The sequence below is a fragment of the Zerene cesonia genome, unplaced genomic scaffold (assembly GCF_012273895.1).
Source record: "Zerene cesonia ecotype Mississippi unplaced genomic scaffold, Zerene_cesonia_1.1 Zces_u004, whole genome shotgun sequence".
In the NCBI taxonomy this organism is placed as follows: domain Eukaryota; kingdom Metazoa; phylum Arthropoda; class Insecta; order Lepidoptera; family Pieridae; genus Zerene; species Zerene cesonia.
The window spans coordinates 2,811,309-2,837,928 of NW_024045134.1; the positions used below are offsets into that span (position 1 = coordinate 2,811,309).

General features: G+C 36.5%; 4 protein-coding genes across 5 annotated transcripts in view; 2 read left to right on the forward strand and 2 right to left on the reverse strand.

The window, feature by feature from the left end:
* The window catches only part of LOC119838641 (histone deacetylase 4-like), a 66,356-nt gene extending 58,889 nt beyond the window's left edge, over positions 1-7,467 (reverse strand). For both annotated transcript variants that reach the window (XM_038364674.1, XM_038364671.1), the window contains exons 1-2: positions 7,257-7,467; positions 5,029-5,083 (exon numbers count right to left, since the gene is read on the reverse strand). In XM_038364674.1, the coding sequence (XP_038220602.1) occupies positions 5,029-5,065 (37 nt within the window). In that variant the 5' untranslated portion in view covers positions 5,066-5,083; positions 7,257-7,467. The remainder of the gene's footprint in view (positions 1-5,028; positions 5,084-7,256) is intronic.
* Positions 7,468-7,814: 347 nt separating this feature from the next.
* On the forward strand, positions 7,815-8,470 carry LOC119838728. Its single transcript, XM_038364817.1, has one exon. The coding sequence runs from the start codon at positions 7,948-7,950 to the stop codon at positions 8,335-8,337; it is 390 nt and encodes a 129-aa protein (XP_038220745.1). The 5' UTR covers positions 7,815-7,947; the 3' UTR covers positions 8,338-8,470.
* A 1,111-nt stretch (positions 8,471-9,581) lies between these two features.
* Positions 9,582-13,449, reverse strand: LOC119838706 (transmembrane protein 222). The gene is made up of 4 exons (XM_038364788.1): positions 13,036-13,449; positions 12,555-12,765; positions 12,086-12,216; positions 9,582-11,618 (listed from the first exon to the last, which is right to left on the reverse strand). Exons 1-4 carry the CDS (start codon positions 13,167-13,169, stop codon positions 11,540-11,542), a joined length of 555 nt encoding a protein of 184 aa, XP_038220716.1. The 5' UTR covers positions 13,170-13,449; the 3' UTR covers positions 9,582-11,539.
* Positions 13,450-20,376: 6,927 nt separating this feature from the next.
* LOC119838630 (glucose dehydrogenase [FAD, quinone]-like) overlaps positions 20,377-26,620 on the forward strand; it is an 8,880-nt gene continuing 2,636 nt past the window's right edge. Inside the window, exons 1-4 of the mRNA XM_038364650.1 lie at positions 20,377-20,563; positions 24,791-24,883; positions 25,140-25,270; positions 26,043-26,496. Coding sequence (XP_038220578.1) covers positions 20,377-20,563; positions 24,791-24,883; positions 25,140-25,270; positions 26,043-26,496 — 865 coding nt within the window. The remainder of the gene's footprint in view (positions 20,564-24,790; positions 24,884-25,139; positions 25,271-26,042; positions 26,497-26,620) is intronic.

Below are 26,620 nucleotides of genomic sequence, written 5' to 3' on the forward strand. Positions count from 1 at the left end.
GGGGGAGGGAGCCTTCCGATACGCGCCCTTGACCTCCGTTTCCAAACAACCGCAGTCACAACAACACCATCGTTTTGGGTAATTTGCCGTGCCTCTTAATTGACACCGTCTGTCAATTTTGGCTTTTGTTTGGTCAACGTGGCATAGTTGCATAGATTTCCTATAGATGTAAAATGTGCTTCACTCGTTGTGTATAGATTTTGGTTTCAAAGGCTATCGACTGCTGACACACGCCCGCTGAACCATGAACCACCCGCACCCGCTGAACCATTTCGGAAAACTTAGAATTCATACTTATGACTGCCCTGTCAATAAATATTATGTATAATTACTGTTTAACATGTTTCGTCACTTGTCCAGCATGGTGAATTATAGCCAGAACTCTCAAGCATCCTTGCATTGGTAATTCAAGGACACAGGACATATTTCTCCAAAAAGATGAAGAATTTTTGGTGCAAAATAACAAATATTTAATACAATGTAGAATGTCACCTTTAAATATTAATTTCGTACCACCTACCAATTATCTATTGCTTCATTATCATTTTGTATATATCAAATATCAAAAATGATCACTAACGACAGTTTGTCACATGCTTAGCTAGTGACATTTTTATTAGAACCTCCTATCCATCTTGCCTCGTATATTAACTTATCACTTAGTGCCTTTACCACATCGGAATCTGACGAGTTGTTGACGAGTTGAGAATGATTTTACATCATTCCTATAAAAAAATACCCGACATGTAAAAAAATCCATTCTCTGGGTAATTTCTTAAGATGCATATCGAGTACTTGGCGTTAAAGATATTAGAGTACAATAACTGGTGTGCGAGTACCGTTAGGCAAACAAAGGTAATAAACAAACTCAGTAGTTTTCGCGTGAACGAGTATCAAACACACACACATCCTTACAAACTTTCGCATTTATAATATTAGTAGGATTAGTAAGATTTAAACGACAATTGTAACGTCGTAATGACACATTGCACATTCTGACTCTGATATAAACTTGCATCTTGATATATCTTTTCTTTCCCATGTACATGGTATTACGCATGTACGGCTCGACGAAAGTTCTTATGAAAAACTTGAGAAATTAGTCAATTTAATGAAACTCAAGGACTATTTGTAAAGTAAAGTTGCGCTAAAAAACAGGACAAAGTTTTTAGGTCATATACAACTACGCATTAATAGAGATATCGAAAGAATAGTTCGGTGTACGGTAGTCAAAAGACAACAACCGGAAAATTTAAAATCAAAATAAAGAATATATAACAAAAGAAAGTTGTGTGGTAAACAAATTAATGTTATACAAGCTTTTGAAAGTATTCTTTGAACACACTTGTTGGATTGGGGGAGAGATTGTTCCAGAACCTCATAGCTCGTAGTACTTAAGATTACCAGGAAAAGCTCGCGATCGATGCCGCGGGGTGGACAGTGCGTTTATATGATGCGGTAGGTTCTCTATCAAAGTGTCATGTTCAAATGTCTAATGTCAAGTGTAAATATATTACTTTTACGTAAATTGTAATTGGTGTTATTATATTCACTAGAATGATGGATAACGTACCATTTTCCAGTTTCGCGTACTAAATGCTTAGACATGTTCATTCTTCGTCTGAAGTCCTATGATTGGCACTCTTGCCAGAGTCTACGGTACTAGGTACGGTAAAGGATATTTTCAAGGACTGAATGGACTTTTCTCAAGTAGCCTGTAGTGTTTCGTCAGGTAGACATAATATAGTCAGCTAATCAAATATAAAAAAAAAAATGTTTAGTTTCTGCCTCATCCACTAAAGTTTTTATTTTTGGAAAATCTAATAAAGATTTGATTCGTTTGGCTTCTTTTTTAGGTACCTTGACATCCCTTGGTGTCTGGCGCTTAGAGGACCACTACGCCAACGCTCCACTTAAGCTTGCTATTGCTTATATTATGATGTAAATTCACTATCACTTGGTTACCACTCGACACCTCATTTAATATGAAAAAATCCATCATTACATTAATTAAGGTTTTGATATTCCGAAAATGGAAGAAGAAAAAGAACACACTTGATATTCCTGTCCTCATGAACCATTCCGTGAATCTGTAACAGATCCTTAGCAATGCCTTTAGATTTCGTAAAACGGCCAATTCTCCGGGTGAATCATCCATAAATCTATTCAGCAGTACATTCATTATAATCGATAATCTTTCCACGTGTAAAAAATTTATGAACGATCGAATGGAAATAAGACAATCGAGAAAGATTTTATTATTTAACTACTTCACTTTACAAGGAACTACTTGATAACTCATTATTATATCTTTATAAAAATGTATTATTTTAAAATTTTATTTCTTTCGCCATAGCAGTCAATTATATTCAAAAACATTGTCCAGTCAGAATACAAAAAAACACCCCCACAGAAAACCGTCGTGAAATAATAGCATGCTATTGTGTTTCGTTCGGTGAGTGGGGGAGCCGAGGCCTATATCCCTTTCCATACCCATTCCAGTCTTTTCCTTTATTGCCCTCGTCAATCCTTTCTTAATCCCTTCCCAATTTAAATTCGGCAATCTATTTGTAGAGGCGTAAGGTCTGCAATGGGCGGTGGTAGCGCTTACCATCAGACAACCCACTAGCTCCAGTGCCGACTATGACGTAAAAAAAAAAACAAAAAAAAAACATGAAATATTATCGTTCGAGAACCATGAACACAGCTACTTGGTATAATGGTTACTATGTAACTATGAAAAGATTTATTTGTAATATTGATATAATTTGAAAGGAGCAAACGAACAACGAACGATTCGAAAGCGCTCTAAAGGAAATCTCGACTGAAGTGAAATGGGATGAATCGAAAAGAGTTCCATAGCCAGTAATTTATTACTATTCTGCTATATCACATAAAAAATTAAGTGCAAATTTCACGACTCTTCATAAAAAAACGTGAAATTGATGAATAGAAATGTGAATTATAAAATGATTCATATTATACATTCTTTTGAGTAGCCATATTATCATTTCTAATCAGATTCATATTAGGATCTCCTCATGATTGTCCGAAAGTGACCATTTTACACACCACTTTATGTCACACCATCGATACATCGATAAGCTCTTTCGGTCACGTGTATTATGGTCAAGGCCGGGGGGGCGTCGAACCGGAGGGGGGAGGCCAGGGAAAGGGGGCCGCGAGGGGGGAGCGGAGGAGAGGAGGGACCGAGGACGCGAGCGCACTGGGGCTGTCGCTATTTATAATAAATCAATAGCGCCGCGCGACCGTGGCCTTGCGAGCATCGATCGGCCGTGAGACGAGCCCCCGAGCGCTGCCTGCTCCATAACACATTGAAATTTACACTACCTTATGGTATCATTGGCAGTGTGTGAATTATTAAGTCCTTCACTCTTCCGGTCTTGGCAATGAGGGAAAATGATTGAAAAGGGGTTTAAAACAAAATCATATGTTTAACTGTGGATGATGATGAATGACGATAATTTAGGCTAGGAAAACAATATCCTAAGGTGTTGCAATTTCCTGGAATAGTAAGATTTTACATAGTACAGACAGGTGAGAGTCATTCACATACAAACGTTTAAGTGTGAGAGTTGAGCAGGCTTCGACCTCACCCCCACAGAAGATTGGCGTGAAAGAGTAGCATGCTACTGCGTTTCGTTCGGTGAGTGGGGGAGTTGTAGCACCGTATCCCTTTTCTCACCCTACTTAGTCCATTCCTTTATTCCCGTCATCAATCTTAAACACCTTAATATAGGCCAACTTCTGCACATGGTTAACTTGCCCGCTATTACATTATAAAGCGGGCAGAAAAAGCTCAGCGAAGTTTCACTTTTCATGAAAAAGTCCCTTAAATTGTACATTAATGTAACTCTGTGTTTTGCAATGAAACCATCGAAGAAATCATTTTAAAATCCTTTAAGTCGGAGACGCAATTACTGTTCGAAGATGAAATGCGTGATATATTGGAGCAGGTAAGTCTAACACAAACCTCAACTGACGCAATAGCACATAAAAGCTATAAACGCCATACATTCGCTGCTTTTAATACTTTCTTAAAATAAACATAATCGTGATTTGAGCTACATAAATAAAATCTTTTGACGTGCTTATTGTGAATTGATTATATTAAAGTGAAATTATTTGTTTGAATACTTTTTGACTTGTAATAGTAGGAAGCAACCCTGACTATGTTAATATGTACACTATTTTCCTAGTTTGAACCCGTCCACACAAAGATTATGTTACAATGTATTCGCAATAAAATGAAGATGATGATGGAAATTTAAATTATTTAGAGGAATTAAATCTCCACGCTCGTTCACCGCAGTGTGTAAGTGGATGGGAAAGCATGGACACAGATTGGTTAAATTCGCTGATACAAAACCAATAGAGCATGATATAAGGGAATCGAAATCTGGGGGCACGGTAGTGCCCCCGCCAAGTCGAGCGAAAAGCGGCATGGCCCTCGAAGATTGCTCAACCGACGAAGTAACAGAATTAAATATAATTTATTTATTTATTAATTTACTTCATACCGAATCATTAATTGTACTTACACTTAAACCAAAGCGCAAATTGAATGTAAAAACATATTGTTGAAGTCAAAACGAAGATACATTGAAATGAGTGTCTTATAAATATGTCCGGCTACTTCCATCCAAGTATCGTATCGATCGTCCGGCGAAAGTATTTGAACCACTTGCAAATATGACAATTGCTGCATACGAAGCCAGCTGACGAATTATTAGGTCGTATGGAAATCGATGAAAAAAACGCAAAAGATTTTATTTTTATATGTATCGTCATCATAAGTATCATTTTATTGATAAATGAAGTACCTAATAAAACTCACATATGCGATGTATCAAATCTGTTAATTAGAGACATCTAAACATATCTCACACTAATATAAAACTTAATCAATCTGAAAGCCAATTCATCGTTCGTAACCCAAACCGGAAGCAGCTAACCGCTCACTAACTACTCAATGTATTTCTATTGTAAACAAACTGAGAGACTCACCTGAACTTAACGACGATGGGCCTGGATCATCTGACATCCTCAGGTCTCCACTTTTCTGGAAATGAAAATATTTCAGTTTACTATTGGTGTTTGATATATATTCCTCAGCAAACATAAAATAAAAGCCTCAACGACTGGACTTCCCATGTTTAAGCAACTGTTTATCTAAATTATTAATACTGTTTGACGTTAGATTTCGTTAAACAATACCATCAGGGAAGATACCACACCCTCGTGAATCTGTTTAATGCGATGAGTGAGGGTACTGGAGACCTGCCTCCTTTTTCTCCCCCTTCCGAGTTCCTCATTTTATTACTATGAACCATAAACCGTTCCCGACCCGTTACCGTTACGTATGCAGTGCTTGTCGCCGATATTATTTCGAAAAAATTGGGATTCTGGCAACCTTTCTCCAAAATAAAAGAGGTCTTCATTGCCTTTGAAAATTAATACTTAGATGAAAAATTTAAATCAATGTAAAGGTATCAAATTTCATCGATATTCAAGACGAGCTTACCAGCCGCGGCTTCGCTTGGGTGGACTAAAAAATGTTGTTAGTTTTTGGATTTAGATGTGTATATCTTGGTCATCAAATATTTGTTTTAGCAAAAAACCTATTTGCAAAGTTCTATTTAATTTCTTCAGTACTTTTCTATGTATCCAATAACAATATTTTATTTTTACCTACCAGTAAGTAATATATATGGGTAACCACATCTAACACATGTTTTATGTTTCAAATAGAATTAAGCCTATAATTTGAAACTGTTATTGATCTATCACCATATACAATCATTGAAAATCCAGTCCAGTGGTTTAATATGTGATGAAGAGTTTTGAGGTTTATAAAACATCCATATTGCATATAACCATTATTTATTTAAACACCCATCCTTTTTAATAAATGGTCAGGTTACTGTCTTATACTGTTTTTTTTTTTGTAGACCCTACATACCCTTATAACTCCATATATACCTATATATATAAGTGTTTAAAAACTGTGAAGGAAAATATAGTTAGGAAACCTGTATGTCTAAGAATCAAAAGTTCGACGACATGTGACATCTGCCAACCCGCACTTGGACAGAGTGGTGGATTGTGACCTGAACCCTCATAGGAGGCCTGTGTCCTAGCAGTGGGAACATGCATGGGCGGATGATGATGATGATGATACCTATATATAAGTAACTAGGTTTTGCTTTCTAAATTCATTTCTTTTAAAATATTCTGATATTGATGGGCCACCTCACGCTACTGAAAAAATAAACCACATTCTTCCTGGGTATCATCCAATGATATGTAACATAAAAAAATTCAGTCAACTCATCTATCTATGAGTTGTTGTGTTGGAAGGCAGTTGTTCATCAGGTCAATTAGCTTTCAACATTTAAAAGGGCATGACATAACTACAGCTGTTTATCCTGTCCTATCCTACTATATATATATATATCCTAAAAATATTATAAATGCCAAAGTTTGTGAGGATTGATGAATGTGTATGTTTGTTACTCTTTCATGCAAAAACTATGGAACCAATTGCAATTAAATTTGGTACATGGATAGCTGGACAACTGGAATAATACATAGGCAACCTTTATCCCAATATTCCTATGGGATACGGACTTACGCGGGTGAAACCATGGGGCACAGCAAATTCTTCATATTTTAAAATTATTAGTAATTGTGTATACACATATATTTGTAAAAAGCTTTTTGTGACAACAGTAACTTGAGTTTATTGAGTCCTTTAAATTAAGAATTCAGGCTTATGTTAGAAATGTTTGTCTTTCTTTCATAATGTAATGGACAGATTTTATAGTATAATTTTTGTATCTAGAGATAGTTAGGATTACATTCAGTACACTCAGTGTTGTATTTATTTTCCACTACCTGCTTCTTACTTAATATAAACTGATCAGAATTGCAATAACATCATATGATATATTGTATCAGCGATAGATCATAGGTTTGTAGGCTACTCATCTCTATTCCTCTCATACAAAAACATTGATAAACGTAAAGTAGAATGTAGAACAATAAATATAATGCTAACTTCAAACATCAAAAAACAGTACGAAGGTCAGTTATTGTTTTGGTAATGTGCTAAGGTTCACAGTTACAATTAAGATAATAATATTGTTACTAATACCATGTGGACAGCTACAAGATTATATTCAATAGCATATTAAATAGGTGGACTTAATAATAATAAGTATGAGAAAAATAACCCGTTTGAAACCAGCTGGACTCCAAAGATCTTGTTCCTGTAGCCACACAAAATTAACTTAGAACTAAACTTTAATATTTTGCACTATACACACGCAATCATAGTCTCACAACGTTTTCAACACATCACCCTGATATTCTTAATAAACTAAAATTAATATATTATCAAAACAACTCAAAATATTGTTTTGACCAGATAGACTTTGACGTTTACAGATTCAACATAGTAGGTGCATATCTATGTGTGGAAAACATACTGTTTTTTATTTACATCTTGTTGCCAATGACCTAGTTTCTAATCATTCTATTGGCCAATAAGAATCTTATAAGGGATTTTGTGCTGTGAGGAACCAATAAAAAAAATATAATTGACACGTGCATAATGACTAAACAAACTTGTTAATTTACAACTATTATAATTACTCTTAAAGTTATTTTATAAGTACAAAATTGTTTTATAAACGTAATAAAATCCTTAAACAAAAATCACTTACACAATTCAATACCGATTTTTCCATCCTCTTGATCCATCGGTAATGTGATATGTCAATGTCAAACATTTGACATCAACTACGATCTATAATATGAACGATACCTAATTGTTTGTCGTTTATTATTGTGATTTGTGAAAGATTCATGCAAAGAGAGAGTGAGTCATATTTTAAAAGTGTGCTTTTATCAGTCAGATAGACTATGTTCACCGCATTATTTGGTAAGAGAAGATCTTCTCCAGTGGAAGATGAAACGCCCCCGATACCCGGTCCAAAAGCTGATGATGGCTTTGTTGTAATTGATCCAAACGCTTCAGGCGGTGGAGGCTTGTATCCAAGTGTGAGTGGAGTACCGTATCCACAAAGGCAAGCCCCGCCAGTTCCGGGACGGAGACCGCATCGTGTTGATCCAACTTTCCACTATTTACAAGGTGTCCCATTTTCATTATCTCGTGAACTTCAGATGTCCGCTAATAAAGATGCATTTGCGACTGAAATCGGTGACCTTTTAGCGTTTTTAACAAATAAAATGGATATGAGTGGATATAACTATGACTTCACTGTTGAAAAGAGTGTTTTAAAGGAGTGTTAAATGGTAATTAGAAAAATACGTGTTTATACATACCTATATTTAAATTATGATGAAATCATTTTATTGTTTACTTAAGAATAGTAAAGAGTTCATTTGATTTTAAGTAAATAAAAAGTAATATAAATCAAGGATAATAATTGGTATGTTATTATACAAGTTGTTAAACATATACATATATTTGTCATGTTTGCTACATGATAAAATGTAAGAAATAAGATCATCCTCATCAGCCCATATATGTTCCCACTACTGGGACACAGGACTCCTAGGTGTGGCCTTCCTAAGAAATAAATTTCCTAAGATAAAACTTCATTATTATCATGGGCCAAATTATGAGATGGAGATTGTAGATGAAATATTTTTTAAAACATATATGTCAAGTCTAAATTTTCAACTGTTTTTTGGTTAGCATGTTCAAATATTGATCACAAAAATCCCCAAGTTGGGTGAAGAATTATTGAGATTTTTGGATTTTTGTCTGGAATTAACAATGTGTTCCGAATATGAGAATGTGAAGATAATGATCCATAACCAGGTCTAGTTCTGGTTGAGGTCAGAGTTGGATGTTCGCTTCCACACCACCAAGAGAGTTAAGAGTTGAGTGCATATCACTAGCACAGTTGCAGTCCATTCACATTGGTCACAGGAAATTATATTTCCTAACAATGTTTGAGCTCTGAAACATTTGACAGCATGTTACATTGTGTGCTAATTGTAAATCTTAAAATGAAGAAATGTCTAAGACAGATTACGAAAAAGTTTAGGAGTAAAATACAAAGATGTTGAAAATTATAGTGAATTTATTTGTAAATAAATGAATGTTCACATTTTGTCAAGCTTTCTTTCATAAAACCCTTCCATCAAGTTTGTGAGCCATCATTAAAATTATATTCATAATGTAATGTGAAGATGTAATGCTTTGAATCTGCTAATCTCAGGAATTAGTAGATTTATTTCAATTCTTTCACTGTTGGATACAGATGTGAACCCTGATTGCTATTGGTAAACCAAAAACTCACAATTAAGTTTAATGTTAATAAAAAACAAACAAAAATTCACAAGATTTTATTTTTCATATTCTGTTACACAGATTGTACAATGTATATTAAAAACTGATATATTTTCTAACATATCATTAGAAGCCATACTTACATGGTTATTTGAAATTTGAGCTCTAATATATATAAATGTAGAAATTAGAAATAGACATTTTACATTATTAGGACATTGTAAAGACAATCCTCATTATAATCTTTTATTATAATATTGCAACATAATTTCTAACGCATGCAAACCTGTTTCACAGACAATTATCCTAAAATAAATCATTTATTTAATGGCCTATTGTTTAGATGAGTATTGAGCAAGCAAGTCTCATTTGCACTAACTTAATTTCTTTTTTAGTTGTAATAGTGACATTTGGAATCAGATTTCAACAGGTATTCAGCTCTGAACATGTTTAAACAATGGTCCACTATTAACTTGTATGTGGCTTACACAAAAAAATAATACGAAAAATATATTTCTTTTTGGTTATTAACAATTTTACAACTAAATATAACAAAATATATCTACAATCAGCCACTATTTAATAAATAAATGAAATGTACAGGTCTCTTAAGTGCCACAGTATCAAACCAAGCACATATACTATTTTAAACTGCAACTATGATAGAATGTATTTGAACCTCATTAAAACGAATACAATCAAGTATTTACTATCTGCTCTTTGGATGGATTTTAAAAAACATATGTATATAATTGTGTTAATTTGTATTGGACAGAACACCACTTACTTCAAGCAAACAAACAGATCTGCTAGTGCTATATAATCACTTAACACATTACATTTGACCAGTAATATACAATAAAGCAAAAGAGTCTTCTGTCTGTTTATTTACACAACAATAATTTCTACACATCCAAGCTAACCATAACAGATGCAACATTCAAATTTTCCTGTATTTATTACATGGAATCAATATTAAGTGTTATATAATGAACACTTGTATACAATGATCTAATTAAAGACCTTCACTTATCTATAAAATATAAGTCTTGTTAGTTTTTTTGAGTAGAAACTGAAACCTTCAGCAAGTGAAATAAATAAATACTTTTTGAAAAATTTAACATACGACCTCTACAATGTCTACTACAAGTCTATGGCAAAAAAGAAATGAATCTTATTTCAATTAATAAGTACTTCGCCCCCAACCTCGTACATGTGTTTTAAGACAGCATGAGAATTGGCTAAATAATCATTTCGTTTTGGGCGGGTTCTATATCTAGAATATTATATTTTACACAATAAGTCTACAATTACACCTGATTTTAAAAATACAAAAATGTCGAATGTCCATTATATTCGATTAAAAACAGAGTATAAAAGGTTAATAGAAAAATACAACTTTTAGAGAGAATTCAGCTAAAAGGGAAGTCTAGGAGATTAGGTGTAACATCAATAGAAAATGCCGACAGTTCACCTATGTTTTAAAAAAAATCATGTAACATGCCTATCCTCTTTTCCCATTGTTTTGATAGATTAAGCTTTAGCCATCACAAATTACAAATATTTACTAATAAATTCTATTAAATAATAATACTCCATATCAAATATTCATTAAAACAGTTCATTTATGGAATATTTCACTTACCAATGATTTATATTATATTCCAAACAGAAAGGGGAATATATATTGTGATTATTATAATTGTTAGACATGCTTGAATAGCTCACAATTATATTTACAAATTATAACTAAATAAATATGCAACAAAAGTTCATGTTTATGGATGGTAAATAAGAGTACATATTTAATAACATCCATGGAAAGTATAAAGTACAGACTGCATTACTGCCATGAAGATGATTGCATGAATAGCTCTTTTCATTTTGAATGTTGGTTCCAAAACATAATACCTTAAATTTCCAAAATTTGGTTCATTCATATACATGTCCATTGTCTTAATGGGATTACAGAAAAGATTACAGAGGACAAAATGAATTTTCGCCATATTTAAACATTATCAAATACAAGGTGAAATAAACAAAAATTTAGATGAAAAAGAAAGGATTATTTTAAAACTAAAGCAGGTATGACTTAATCAGTACAAGACAAAAATCGCTAGTATTAGAATCAATATCCCCATCTGTCGAGTCCTGGACAAATTTTGACTGCAACAGTACGACTTTCTTTCTGCTTTATATAGTAGCAGCCAAACCGCAGATAAACGCAACTATGATGCAGAAGGGCAACCAGGTTTTCAGGAAGGCTCCAAAGCTGAAAAAAGAAACTTATTCATTTCTCGAGACGTGATGATGAATAGGGATAGAAAATATTATTGAAGAAAGCTTTTAGGAAATCTTAAGATCAGATACATGATAATCAATTTAAAATACAAGTTAAAAACAAATTTAGTTGTAATGAAATAATAAAAATTTCTTAAAGTGGTTAATAGAATCAACAGTCTTGGAAATTCAATATCACAATCGCCGCTACTCCATTCTTAAAGAGAATCTTTTATATTGATCATATTACATTACTTTTGGAAATGAAAATAAACCTTAAAGTCGGTTAAAGTCTAATAAATGTACATTTATATTTTATTCATAGAACATGCTTCTGAGTCTGTGTTGTCAGGGAGACAAGTATGCAGCGTAAAGTGTATGTTGCATGCTGACTTGCTTGTTCTGTTGTTCAGAAGAATTTAAATTTCAATTCTTACTGCATTTCTAATTGATCCTTACCTCACATACTTGGAGTAGGGTATCATGTAGAAAGCCAGTTTGACCATGTTCCAATTCTTGCAGCCATTGTAGTTCATGATGTTCAGAGCTGTGGCCACATGGGAGTGGCAGTTGTCATAGAATATTATATGCTGTAAGGAAAAGAAATATGGTTACCCAACTAGACTTTCTTTAGAACAGGTTTGAATTATCAAAAAAACAGAAATAAATTCACCAGATCAGAAAAGCAGCATCAATTTATGCATTCTTATTATTTTGTTACAGAAAATGATGAATTTACCTGCGTTAATCATTTACAGTTTTTATGAATGTGTATCAATGGACACATTAAAAATGTAATTCAATTCAACAGACAATTTCTTTCAATCATTTTTTAGTGAGTGGTTTGTAATTTACTATTTCGTAAAGATTGAAAAAAAGACTTCCCAAGTTTTAACTGATTTATACTATTTCTATGATTCAGATATACCATTCTCTTTTTATACATCTCGGAAGCCTCAGAAACTGCAGAATCCCATCCAGCCTGGCCGTTGACAGCTCGGTGCGGTAACAGTTGCCAGTACTTTGTGGGGTTCCCAAATGCCATTAAGTCCTCCGACACAAAGTAGGGGCCAGCAAAGTCACGAATTACTCCATTGGACATGCAGATTCCCATGTGGCCCAGTAACGGAAATATCCATCTGAAATTGATAATAATTGAGTAATACAATCATTCTGGGGACCAGTTTTTTCTCAACTTATAAATCTACTCATAAGTAGTGAAACACAAATTACAACTGTTCTAGATATAGATAATCTATTAAAAAACTCTTAATTCTTGTTATTGTATAACAACATAATTTGAAATATGTTTTCTCAACAGTTGTACAAGTTACTTAAAAGACATGCAAAATGTTAACACTGACATTTGCGACTGAGGTATTGTTGATTTTAAAGCAATGTTAACTCACGTCAGTACAGGAATCGGGGTCCAAACTATACAGTAAGGGTACCGCGCTCTCTTGTGGTCAATGGGATCCATCAACACGGCTTGCTCTCGGTCGCTGATGTCAATTGGACTGCCTGGGCTTTGATCACCGTTCATATTTAACAATTCAAGTAGCGCTATCCATTACCGATTTGTCACTTTGATTGAAGAGCATATATAACAACAATAATATTAAAAAAAACAAGTAACAGTATTTGGAATCACGTTGAATTTTGATTTCGTTTCTATTAGAGCTGTAACTATTATCCTAGATTAACTAATCTTTAGTCTAATACTTATTACTTATAAGCTATGACTCGAAACTTGGTACCTTGTAAGTTGTAATTATATGGGTTGGGTTTGAGACGAGTTTTAATCGCAAATTGTGTTTATTTTGATAAGTTGGTATTCAAACGTCAAAAATAAATAAATCTGACACTTGATATTTCAATTTTAAATAGTGGTTAATAAGCCTGTGCGTCTAAACAATAAGAATTATTTATGTAAGGTATAAATAAAACACAACACATTTTCGACTGATTGCATTATTTATATCAATGATCCCATTTATCAGCCACGTATTTTTGTACACCGCCATCTAGTTGGTTTAGGCTACAAATATTTCCCCCCCCCATCGGTTCCAAGCCTTGTCGTGGCGGGGGGGCTCAGTAGCTCAGATTGCACTCTGGCACTCTGAGTGAAGCTAATTGGACGCGCAGGGGCTGGACGGTCGGTCAGTAGTCTGAGAGACTCAACCGACCCGACGGCCAGGGAACCTTATAGCTAGCTGGCTGGTTGGCTGGCTGGCCTGAAGGCTGGCTGGCTGGCTGGCTGGAACCGGCTGGTAATCCGGTAGGCTCGCTGGCTGGATGGTGTACCGGCTGGCAGCCTGACTGGAACCGGCTGCTCCACCGGTTGGCTGGCTGGCTGGCTGGCTATAATGCCGGCTGGCCGGCTGCTTGGAACCGGCTGTTTGCCCGGCTGGCTGCCTAGCTGCTTGTAAGGCTGGCTAGCTGGCTGGCTGGCTAGCTAGGATCCCCCGAGGGGCCAGGTTTGGTTCTGGTGCCGTTTAGATGCGGCGAGGGATGGCGACCAGTGGTCGCGGCCTGGCGGTTTCCGCTGGGCAACAATGGGGCTGGAGGTGGATTGGGTCTCGTTTGGCTCAATCCGCCTGAGTGGCAGAGTGCCGCACTTGTGCGGCGGCGGTAGTCTTACTACCAGCATAGTTTGGCGGGATCCCGACGCGTCGCTTTGGTGACGTGCGGTGAGTCCTTGCAGGGTGTGGGGCGACGGCTGTCCTCCGACAGCCGTCTGCCAACTCGTAATCCGGTCCGTGGGGCCGGACCGAGGCCCGCCACCTCCATGTTGTGAGGTGGGGGCTGCGAGGGAAACCTCTATAAAAGTGCGCTGGAGGGCCCCTCCACGTGTATCACACATTGGGATGGCCTTTCGGCGTGCGCCCTCCGGTCGGACGGCGTAGGGGCCGGGGAAAGAAAGAAAGAAGAAAGAAAGAAAAAACATTTATTTGGCGACATGAAACACAAAAACACATATGAAATAAAAAATAATAAAATAAACAACTAAAGCAAAAGTAAATAATAATAGAAAAGAGAAAAATAAAAGTACAACAATAGCGTGTCCCACAGTACCGCCAAAAAGGATCTAGTTCAGCTTGTGCCAGGCGTTGGCCTGGCGCTGGTTTTCAACTAGATCCTAAGTTGTTCCGACTCACGAATGCAAAACGACGCATATATAAATAATACTAAACTTTTCGTACAGATATATGGGCGTACGAGTCTTGATAATGCCAAACATAAGAGAAGCCAGATGGAGTTGGCGTCTTGCTTTGAGCTTAAGAACTCCCTGATTATTTAAGAACGGCGTGACGTGGCTACGAGGTGGAACACTGTAGCAAAAGCGTGCACACGCATTCTGAACTCGTTGTATCAGCCGTTCTGTTCTGGGCAGGAGACGTGGACCATAAACAGTATCAGCGTAATTAAGTTTCGAGAGTACCAAAGCTTCTATCAAACGCACTCGAAGGTCCGGCGATAGATATGGACGCACTCTTTATAAGGTTTTTAAACGAAAAAAGCAATTACTAACAGTATCAGTGATACGTTTCTCATACCTTAATGAGCAATCTACATACAAGCCTAAATTACGTGCTTCATATACTCTTTGGATTGTCTTACCTACGATTTTAATATCAAAAGATGGTAGAGATGTAATATGATTTTTTGGACCGAATATCATATACTTTGTCTTGTCAGGATTCAACACCAAAGCATTTGTCTCAGCCCAATTTGCAATACTTGAAAGGTCATCATTCAAGTAATTTATAGCATTTTCAAAATCAAGGGGGGAAGAAAGAAATATATACTTGTGTATCATCGGCATAAATGTGAAACTTACACTTATTCATTGAATTAACTATATCGGCTGAGTAAATAATGAATAAAATAGGGCCTAAAATAGAACCTTGGGGCACACCTCTTTCAAGAAGACCAAAATTTGAAAATGCGGTGCCACCATCATCCAATCGAATTTCAACACTCTGCTGACGGTTGAGCAAATAACTGCGAAACCAGCGCACTGCTTGTGACTAAAACCATAGTAATGCAGTTTCGATAAAAGCAAAGGAATACTTAGAAAAGCCGGGGGTTTGGGGTACGCCGATGGTGGAGCGGGGAACGATCCATCGTTGGCGTGCGGGCGGCGTAAGCTTGTGTTCCAGCTTACGTCGCCTCGGGGTGGTCAACCAAGCGGAGGGCCTGGAAACGGGCAACTGCTGGGCGGGACACGCGGTAGAGTACAATGTGTTTCCGCAGTCCCGTCTAAAGCAGCGCGTCGGAACACAGTGGGGTTTTAGTCGGTAGGAATCCGACATAACCCACGGCTCCTTCCCCGGGTGCCGTGAGTATCTTATGTAAGATTTCCCCACTTAAAAAAAAAAAAGGCTACAAATATTTAAGAACACTGCTGGTACCGGCTCGACCCGGATATTATTACTAATATTATCGAAAGCCAAAAATAATATATCATGTTATCACGTATACGTGTAGTAGTACCAAACCCTGGATCTCTTCCCCTTCCCTCATAGTAATACGTACAAGGCGAGGAGCCCAAATTCGTGCAGATGCGTGCTCTACTCTCACATAAAAAATTCTAACAACTACCTGTAATATTATACAACTCTTTGAACTAAAATATAAGACTTCGTTCGCGATCGAGTCGTAAATCTAAGCCATTCCGGAATCCATCTCAAGGCACACAGAGGAGTTCAGTGACAAACCCATGCAGAGAAGAAATACGCATTAAAAAATACTGTTACTAGAATGGATGTTGTCTACTTTTAAGATGTTTGAATTATCAGTATGAATATTAAGCTTAGCTGCAATAAGTAGTTATTGCATTTGATCTTCTTCTAAGATAATGAATAAACTCATAAGAAGTTGTGCTGGTCAGGTAGCAAGCGACGCAGTTCAATGATTTTGATGTGTTGTTTTCGTTAGTTTGTTACGAAGTTGCTTAGTGGCAGTTAATTTATTCTTGTTTATTATTACGGGATTATGTGCGGGAAATCCGTATATTATCGTAATGTTGCTTTTTTCACGCCTCATAACGTAGTTTACGTGGACCAATAATAAATTGACTACCCAATTTTTTGTTTTAATCCGTAAACGTTTTTGTTTTTTTTTTTCTTTTTATACAAAAATAGGATAAATCAACGTTATTTTACCGTTTAGAATAAGAATAAGAATGTAATAATAAGGTTCACCACATATTATAAACAATATCACACATATAATAAAAGATAAAGTGCAGACTAAAAACTGCAAAACAATTATAGTAGGGTATAAAACTAAAATAAACTTGTTGTGGCGTCATAATTAAGTTATGTCGATACGGTCGGCATAACGCTGTTTTTTTTTTTATGTCACAGTCGGCAATGGAGCTGGTGGGACGCCTGATGGTAAGCGCTACCACCGCCCATGGACATTTGTAGAGGCGTGAGGTCGATTGCAGACCTTACGCCTCTACAAATAGATTGCCAACTTTAAAAAGGGATTAGGATAAAGGAATGAAGGAAAGGACTGGGAAGGGGAAGGAAAAGGATATGGGCCTCCGGCTCCCCCACTCACCGGACGAAACACAGCAGAATGCTATTTCACGCCGGTCTTCTGTGGGGGTATGGTACTTCCCCGGTGCGAGCTGGCCCAATTCGTGCCGAAGCATGCTCGACTACCACATACATGGTTTTCAGGCCCCCCACTTTATAGTTATTTGGGGTCTTATTGTAGAACAGTTCATGCTTGTATATATTCTATATATATTATATTTCTGACAACAGTTCTCGTATTGAGCTGAGCTATGCTTATCGACTATAACTCGACTGCCACCTTACCGCCATTTTACTTTGTTTTGAACTGTCTCATATAATATGCATAATTATTGCATAATGTAGTCTGGTAATGCTTTCTGGTTAATTGGGTTTGTCTTGAAGGGCATGCAGTTACTATCAAAACAAAAAAAAATTAATACCAAAAATATTCAAAAACTTTGATCGAATATAAAAAAAACACATTTCGAATTTTAACAACCTAATGCCCGGAACTAAATGTTTTGTTTACACCTTAATTAAGATGATGGATGTCTTGCAATGACGTAGCTAATTTTTACAAAACATACGACTTTTTATAAAGAAAAATGTGGTATTTATACAAGCCCATATGTTATCCGTGTGCCGTAAGTCGGCAGATCCTTAGCAAAGATTAGCATCGATACGCCTCATTATTTTAATTTATGCAACTCGCCATTTAGTATCGTCGGATGATATATTTTAGTTGCTTGTAGCTTCTGTTAGAGCTTACTTCTGTTTAACATAGTGGTGAATTCTAGTGGTTAATTTTGATAGGTGATGGTGAGGAAAATTTGAAGCGAGACCATGTCTTCCAGGTAGGCTTTTTGGATTATTTACCAAGTTTACATGATAGTGCACCTCTCTGAGATGTTACGTTAAAAATAATAATTATATATTTAAGTTTGCAATAGTTTTGTTTTGTTGATTTAGTTGCAATATCCCGCCAAATTGGTAAGCGTGGTGGATTATGGCCTGAACCCTCATAGAAGGCCTGTGTCCCAGCAGTGGGAACATATATGGCCTGATGATGATGATGATGATGATGATGATGATCCCGACAAATAATTAGATAATTTTTTCTTTTAGATCGGTAGCAAATAATTTGCCTGAAGCGGTCCGTAAGAGGTCAGCTAAATGGATGCAGAGAATTCAAATGCTAGTTTTGAGTAAGTTTTCTAGAATAGTCCTTATCATATTACAAGTAAATAAAAAATATGTTCCACACTATTAATTGTGTTAGTAATATATTTCTCTTTGCGGGCTTATCTGACTGATAAATATAATACAGAGAGTTATATTAGTCGGTCCCTCAAATATTCGTATCTAATGGTTAAGTACCACGAAATAAAATGGCATTATATATCTATAACACATTATTGACCGAAACTACCCTGATGTAAATATTTTTTTTTAATAAGAGAAAAATCTAAATCACCTTTAAATATTGGAGCTAGACCAAATTTAAATGGGAACACACGAGAGGTAATCAGCTTTCAAATAGAAAATGAATCGTCAAATCGCTTAACTCAGTTACTAGTTCTAAGGTAACAATTCCAAAATAAACGAAACGAATTGCGAATTGAGACTCCTGTTTTTTTTTTCAAATTCGGTTGAAAAAATGCTCCCTGGAACTTAATGATATTTTGTATCTACATTGTACTATTAATCCCTTGTAAAACGATAATTTCATCCCTTTGTGCGGACCAAGGGGAAGACGTAATACTGTTTCTGCACTAATTAAATATAATCATGTAAACACAATTATTGGGGACCATAAATAATATAAATGTCAACGAAAATAACGATCCTTTATTAAAATGCTTGTCGAACATTCACTTTGCTTTCTAATAAATGTATTAAAACAATTTGTTTGTAATTACTTTGCCCTTCTAATCAAATCATACTAATATGACCATCCCCTATAAATGTAACCATCCCCTTTTTATGATTCGCGGACATCGCATTAGTAAATTACATACTCCGTCACTTTCGCCGTAAGATCTGAAAATCTTTTGATTATAATAATATATATAAAAACTTAAACGGCCATATATAGCCAGCCATTACCAGCCTTCTGACGCAGTCGGATAAAAATTCGTTAAAGGGTCTTTAATTTCTTCAACTGCTTTTTCCATGTAAATTGATGATTTAAATAAACCCCTATTTCCACGCTTAGAAATTATCTTAATGCATGTGTATCTACATGTTCCATCTCAAAATTTAGTAATAGTTTAGTATTCCTCCCTTTACTCGCAATTAGCGAGCGAAGTCACGCCGCAGTGTAGTATCTCTGAGCGCGTAATTTCGCGTTAGATAGAGTGTTCGTGCAGCGAATTTCGAATCTATTTATACTTATATAAAATTACTACTGGTAAAGGTTAAATAATTTTAAAAGGTACACTTTTTCCCTTTTATTCGCTGTCAGTATTTGATGATATGAGGGTTTTTGTATTGAAAGTAGACAGAGAAGTTTCTCTCTACAGTAGCCATATATCGGAATAGCGAAATAGAAAAAGGAAAATATAGTTGAATGACTGCATTGACTAGCTATTAGATAACTGTCAAAGTTTCATCATAAAATGTACCATCATTTAAGATGCTTGTTACGAATATAATAAAGTTAATGATTAATTTTTTAATAACGAAGGTAAATTTTTTTGGTTTAGCAAAACATGTATACACGAAGGTCACAACATCTCTAATGATATCAAACTGAAGAATTTGTGTCTTTAAACGAGAAATCTCCAGAACTACTGGACAGATTTAAAAAAAATATTTCACCGTGGGATTTATAAGTGATTCGAGCGCTATCCTACTAATATTATAAACGCGAAAGTGTGTAAGTATGGATGGATGGATTCACACGAAAGTAGCTTATCGTATCTGTATAAAATTTGGTACAGAGATACATTACCTGGATTAGCATAGGCTACTTTTTACCCGGGTACCACGCGAGTGACGCCGCGGGCGCGGGACGCAGCTAGTAGGCTATAACCACCGGAGCGGACCGCTCGTGCAAAATAATATAATAGTAAATAATATATAACATGGACTTTAAGGTATTTAATCGCACTGATTAAGGTATTTAATCAGTGCGTCCTACCAACCATGACCTACGGAGCCGAGACGTGGACACTCACAGTACGACTGGTTCACCAACTAAAAGTCGCTCAGCGAGCTATGGAGAGAGCTATGCTCGGTATTTCTCTGAGGGACCAAGTCCGAAATGAAGCAATTCGCCAGAGGACAAAAGTTATCGACATAGCTCAACAAATTAGCTCGCTGAAGTGGCAGTGGGCCGGTCATATGTGTCGCAGAACGGACAACCGCTGGGGCACACATGTCTTAGAGTGGAGACCGCGTCTTGGTAAACGTAGCGTAGGACGTCCTGCTACCCGGTGGAGTGACGATATCCGCAGGGTTGCTGGCCATAATTGGCAACAAAGAGCTACCGACCGGGCTCAATGGCGAGCCTTAGGAGAGGCCTATATCCAGCAGTGGATAGTTAAGGGCTGATGATGATGATGATGATGATGAACATGGACTTCGAATACGAAGGCCTTCTTCAGTTGAAATGTATTCCAGCCCTTAGATAATGCTTCATATAATTGAAATGATATTGTAACACATTACAAATGACTGCTTTTGAATATAATATTCATAAAATGCACGTTGAAAGCTCTAATTATTCAGTATCACGTCTGACGCATATGATGCATGACATGTCTACAATTCAAATGTTGTAAAAGTACCTACTTCTTTAAAGCGGGGTAATTTTGCATAGATATCCACGGCCCCCGGGGATGGAGCCGTGGGTTATGTCGGATTCTTACCGACCAAAACCCCATTATGTTCCGTCGAGACGCTTAAGTAAAGGGGCCACGATAGCTGGTCATAATTTACCCGCGACAATCATACCTTCTTGATGTTTTATTTATAATCTTTAGTTAATTATCACATTATCAACTTTTTGTTGTTTTTCGACCCTTTGGTATATCCTTCATAAGTTTGTTATTATTAAATCTGTCTGTTTAAAAAAGGGTCACAATCGACTCTAAAGGAGTCGGTTACACGCATACATATATATTGGTGAAGCTAATAAAAGCGAGTTAAAAAGGCCAACTTGCAACGTGCGTCAGTAATGTAATTCGATCAGTGGACTGAAGCAAAATGTATATTCCATAGATCACAAGGGAATTGTAAATCAAATAGAAATATGAGTAATTAATTTAATAGTCCGTTACAAGTTCAAATCGACACATAAAATCCATCATTCTAATAATATTATAAATGCGAAAGATTGTAAGGATGTGTGTATGTTTGTTACTCTTTCACACAAAATCTACTGAACGGATTGCAATGCAGTAGCTGGACAACTGGAATAACACATAGTTAACTTTTATCCCGATATTCCTACGGGATACGGATTTCCGCTGGTGAAACCGCGGGGTGCAGCTAGTATACAATAATATAATGCTTATTTAAAGTACAAATAAACAATGAGCATTCCTAATATGTTTATGTGATTATAGAAAAAAAGCTTATTTTGAGAGCTTTATTGAAAATACGGCGGCAACTCACTGTCTGACTCGTAAAAATAAATAAAAATAAATCTTTGTAATTACCTTTAACCTAACACTAGAAACATAAGTAAAACAATAAATAAGCAATGTTACTCAGCGCTCTCTAATGCTAAATGTTATTGGAAAGCGCCCACAAAGCTGAATTGTAATAATTCCGAGACGTAGAATGCAAAGTCCCGCCGTCCCGGGGGCGAGCGATGCAATTTCGATGGCTATTTATTGACCCCGATGTTTGCTGTCGGTAGACACATTCTCGGCTAGAGCTTCAGCTATTTAATGATTTATTTATAAATTTCTATTGCCTCTCCTTAATCCCGTTCAATTTCTTAATCCCTATCCAATTTAAATTCGGCAATCCATTTGTAGAGACGTAAGATCTACAATCGACCTTTCACCTGTCCAAATGTCCATGGGCGATGGTAGCGCTTACCATCAGGCGAAACACAAGCTATGTAGCTATATACTAGCTATGTACTGAGTTTTAATTATTACAAAAACTACGACCGTTTTGAAACATTACTGTCAGGTTAGTTTCAATTTTGTTAGTTTTTTTACAAAACAATGTATTAGTAAATTGAATTTTACATATCTTTAACCAAGACTAAAGATTTATAAAATTCATGGAATGTAAAGATATATAAAATAACTTTAATTCCGACGCTTTAAATGCTCATTTTTCATCATCTTCTAACCTTAATGATTTTTCTAAATAACATACGCTTCAGTTTCTTTCTGCCACTTCAGCTCCTGATTTTCCTCCGTTCTACTTTAATCGATGTACTGTGGGGGAAGTTAAGAAGACTATACAGTCCATATCTTCGAACGCAGTCGGGGCTGACATTGTTAGTCGTAATATGATCCTTCCTATCCTTGACATTATTGCTCCAATATACCCATATCCTTAATTTCTCTATTAACTCTGGCAAATATCCAAAGGCATGGAAAGATGCAAAAAAAATGGTTATACCATTACCAAAAAAATCCAATCCAAGTTGTTTTTCTGACTTCCGTCCCATCTCCATATTACCTTTCCTATCTAAGGTCCTCGAACGTATCATCCATGCCCAGCTGAGCTCATTTCTAAATTCTAATAGTATACTCCTTTACAATCCGGTTTCCGTCCCGGTCATAGTACGACTACTGCTCTCGTTAAGGTTACCGATGACATCCGCTCTGCTATGGACAGAAAGCAACTTACCATACTATGTCTCCTTGATTTTAGTAATGCATTTAATTGTATCGACCATGATATTTTACTGGGAATGCTACGCATGATTAACTTTTCCCCTACAGTGCTCGAATGGTTTCAAAGTTACCTGTGTGATCGGCAACAGCGTATCTTGTCGGATGGTAAACATTCCTCATGGTGCTCTGTCTCTGCTGGTGTACCACAGGGTGGCGTCCTGTCACCCCTCCTGTTTGCCATTTTTATTAACAATCTCTCCTCGCGAATAACTTCTCTCTACCATATGTTTGCTGACGACTTACAGATTTACCTTCACTGTACACTCGACAATTTACCAAACACCATTTCCACCTTAAATACTGAACTTGCCACAATTGTTACATGGTGTGAACAATTTGGACTTAATATCAACCCTTCGAAAAGCCAAGTGATCATTGTCGGAAGTCCATACATTATTTCTGAGATTGACTGGGGTATTCTGTCAACAGTTAAAATTGGGAGCGTGAATATTCCTTTCAGCAAAGAAGTTAAAAATTTGGGTGTAATCTTCGACCGAACGCTTTCTTGGTCTAAACATCTCCAGCAAATCAGTCGTAAAATATATGCAGTATCTAGCTCTTTACGACGCCTACGTAACTTTCTCCCCATACCGACAAAAATTATGCTTGCACAGTCCCTTCTCCTTCCTATTCTTGACTACGCTGATGCTTGCTTTCTTGACTTAACATCTGAGCAATTGCACAAACTTGAGCGACTTCAAAATTATTGTATCCGGTTCGTTTACGGTCTTCGTAAATATGATCACGTCTCTCACTTTCGTAAGAAGCTTAAGTGGCTCCCAATCCGCCTTCGCCTGAATGTTCATTACCTACAACTATTACACCGAATCCTTTTCAATCCCAACACTCCTTCATACCTAAAAGACCAGTTCCTTTTCCTGCACTGTGATAATTATTCTCTGCGATCTGTGGACAGGTTAGTGCTATCTATCCCTTCGCATCGCACACAGTTCTATGGTGGCTCCTTTTCTGTCACTGCCGCTGGTTTATGGAACTCCCTGCCAGTGAAGATTCGACAAGTACAAACCTTTACTACGTTTGCCAAACAAGTGCGTGATCACTACTTGAGCCTTGCCTTTAACTCTGATTAACAATTTTATCTTAAATTTATTTGTATATTTGTTTTCTGTCTCTTTTTATTTTATTATTTTTCTTTATTTTAATTTATGTATACTTTCTTATTTTTAGTTTTTGAATGAATTCATATCTTTTTACTAAGGCACGTATGTATCTAAAATTATATTTATTTAATTTATATGTACTTATGTATGTTATATAATACGTTTATATGAATATATTCATGTATTTATATACTTCAAACCTACCTCCTCCTTTATATATTACTTTTTCACAGTTGGTTGCCTGGAAGAGATCACTCTTTAGTGATAAGGCCGCCCGCTGTGCTGGTTTAGTTTTAAGACATTTATTTTAAGGATGCGTTGTGTATGCCAGCACAATAAAGTGTAAATAAATAAATAAATAAATAAATAAAATCCATGTTCATAAATTATTCATAACAGTAGGGCTTTTTTAATTTATTCGTCTTTTAGTAATAATTTTCATTAAGAAATGAATTTATTTATATTTCCTTCAGATCTTATTGATATAACAAAGTTAAGATGGCGTATTAATGTAGAAAACAATTTACAACATTCGATCGAATCCGACTTCAAACAGATGTAATCAATTCAACTGTATATTTTGGAACTTTCCTGGATGAATCTGTTTTGATTTATTTATATTTTTAATTGTATGTTCATTCGCAGTAACATTGGCGATGCAGGCGATACTGGTTTTCGTTGAACGAGCATCAAAGACGAACGACATCGCTGATATCTTGCGCTGCGATGAAGTTCACGGTAAGCCATCGCAGTGGTTAGTTTAGAAATGTATGACTTTAACGGTTTTGCATTTTTAAATATCATTTTTGTTTTAACCGAAGATTCAGACGCGGGTCGGTGGGATAATGTTACATTCCTTTCCTTTCCATCCCGATTTGTACTACTTTTCAAATATCCTAGTTTACCTACGAATGATAAATTTCATAATCGCTTTTTATGTATCCGCTTAATATATTAACATTTACATAAGATAAAGTTTTGCTGTTATTTCCAGAGGGTGAGGAATATGAGTACATAGTGGTAGGCGCGGGCGCGGCCGGTGGCGCGGCGGCGGCGCGGCTGGCGCTCGCCGGACACAGGGTGCTGCTGCTGGAGGCTGGAGGAGACCCAGGACTTCTGACCAGAGTACGAACTGCATGCCTGTTTACGTTCTATTGTGCCACCTTAGCCTTTGTCGCTCAGAATTTAGAGGCAGTTCCAAAGAAATCGTGAATTGCAATATTTTAGCTTTTTTTTATATTAAGACATTAGCTTCTGCAGGCGGATTTGCCCGCGTGGAATTAGGACATTTACAAATGATTTAGTGACTGTCTATGGGTTATCCCAAGGGATCATTTGATGGGTATGAAAAGTATCCTATGACCAAGTCAGCTCATACCCTGTCTGTATACCAAATTTCATCCAAATCCGTTCAGTAGTCTCAGCTTGATAGACGGACAAACATCCAAATAAACAAACTTTGACATTAATAATATTTGTGTGTGTATAATAGTAATTTGTGACACATTTTATTATTGATAACAAATATATCAGAATTACTTCCATCGGCAGAAATCTCCATATTTCCTAAGTGGCACAGGCTATATTTTACTTTGCTTGAACCCGGACAAACCAGGCGGAATTGTAACGAGCGGCTAGTCTATATACCTATTTTCCTTTTATTTTTTATTACTATATTTTAATATCGGTCAGTATGGGGTCATCAAAAACTATGCAACATACAGAGAACTGTTCTTGGAAACCATGTGATCAATTTTAGACATTCGTTTATATATATCGTGTTTTGGGCATTCATTCATTGCAAAACTTGGATCTCAGGTCGGGAATATATTCCTTGCATTATTTTCGTTTCACTTACATTAGCATAGATGTCCATAAACCCATTTCGTCTCTGTAGGTACCTGGATCGGGAAGTACCTTGATTGGCACAACTTATGACTACGACTACGGCACCCAGCCCAACAACATGTCATGCCTGTCGTCGCGGGGCGCGTCCTGCCGCTTCGCGCGCGGCCGCGTCGTGGGCGGCTCCACTGCAATCAACCTCATGATGTACACCCGCGGCAGCCCGCGCAACTACGACTACCAACTTGCTGGTTGGACTTGGGACGATCTCAAGCCATATTTTCTGCGATACGAGGGCCTACGAGACCTGCATCTGCTTCCCGCTTCATCGTTGCCGTATCATAACACGTCCGGAGTCATTCCCATTGGATACTTTCAGGAATCCAGCAATCCGTGGCAGGAAAGGATAATAAAGGGGTTCAATTCTCTAAATGTTCCCTTCAACGCTGATGTTAACGCGGAATCACAGATCGGGGTATCGAAGGTTCTCGCTTTCACTGCAAACGGTGAGCGAATCAATACTGCAGAATCTTATCTGAATATTCCTGGAGTCAATAAAAACTTACGCCTTCTCAAAAACACTAAATGTTTAAAGATTATAATTGACGAGAACACCACGGCTCGAGGTGT

What these genes read in the sequence shown, in the direction of transcription:
- LOC119838728 (XM_038364817.1), top strand. Translation starts at nt 7,948, where the DNA reads ATGTTCACCGCATTATTTGGTAAGAGAAGATCTTCTCCAGTGGAAGAT.
- LOC119838706 (XM_038364788.1), bottom strand. Translation starts at nt 13,169, where the DNA reads ATGAACGGTGATCAAAGCCCAGGCAGTCCAATTGACATCAGCGACCGA. An exon ending in AGATGTATAAAAAGAGAATG is followed by an intron (nt 12,217 to 12,554) that starts GTATATCTGAAT and finishes TTTTCCTTACAG; the next exon opens with CATATAATATTCTATGACAA. An exon ending in CCCTACTCCAAGTATGTGAG is followed by an intron (nt 11,619 to 12,085) that starts GTAAGGATCAAT and finishes TTCTTTTTTCAG; the next exon opens with CTTTGGAGCCTTCCTGAAAA.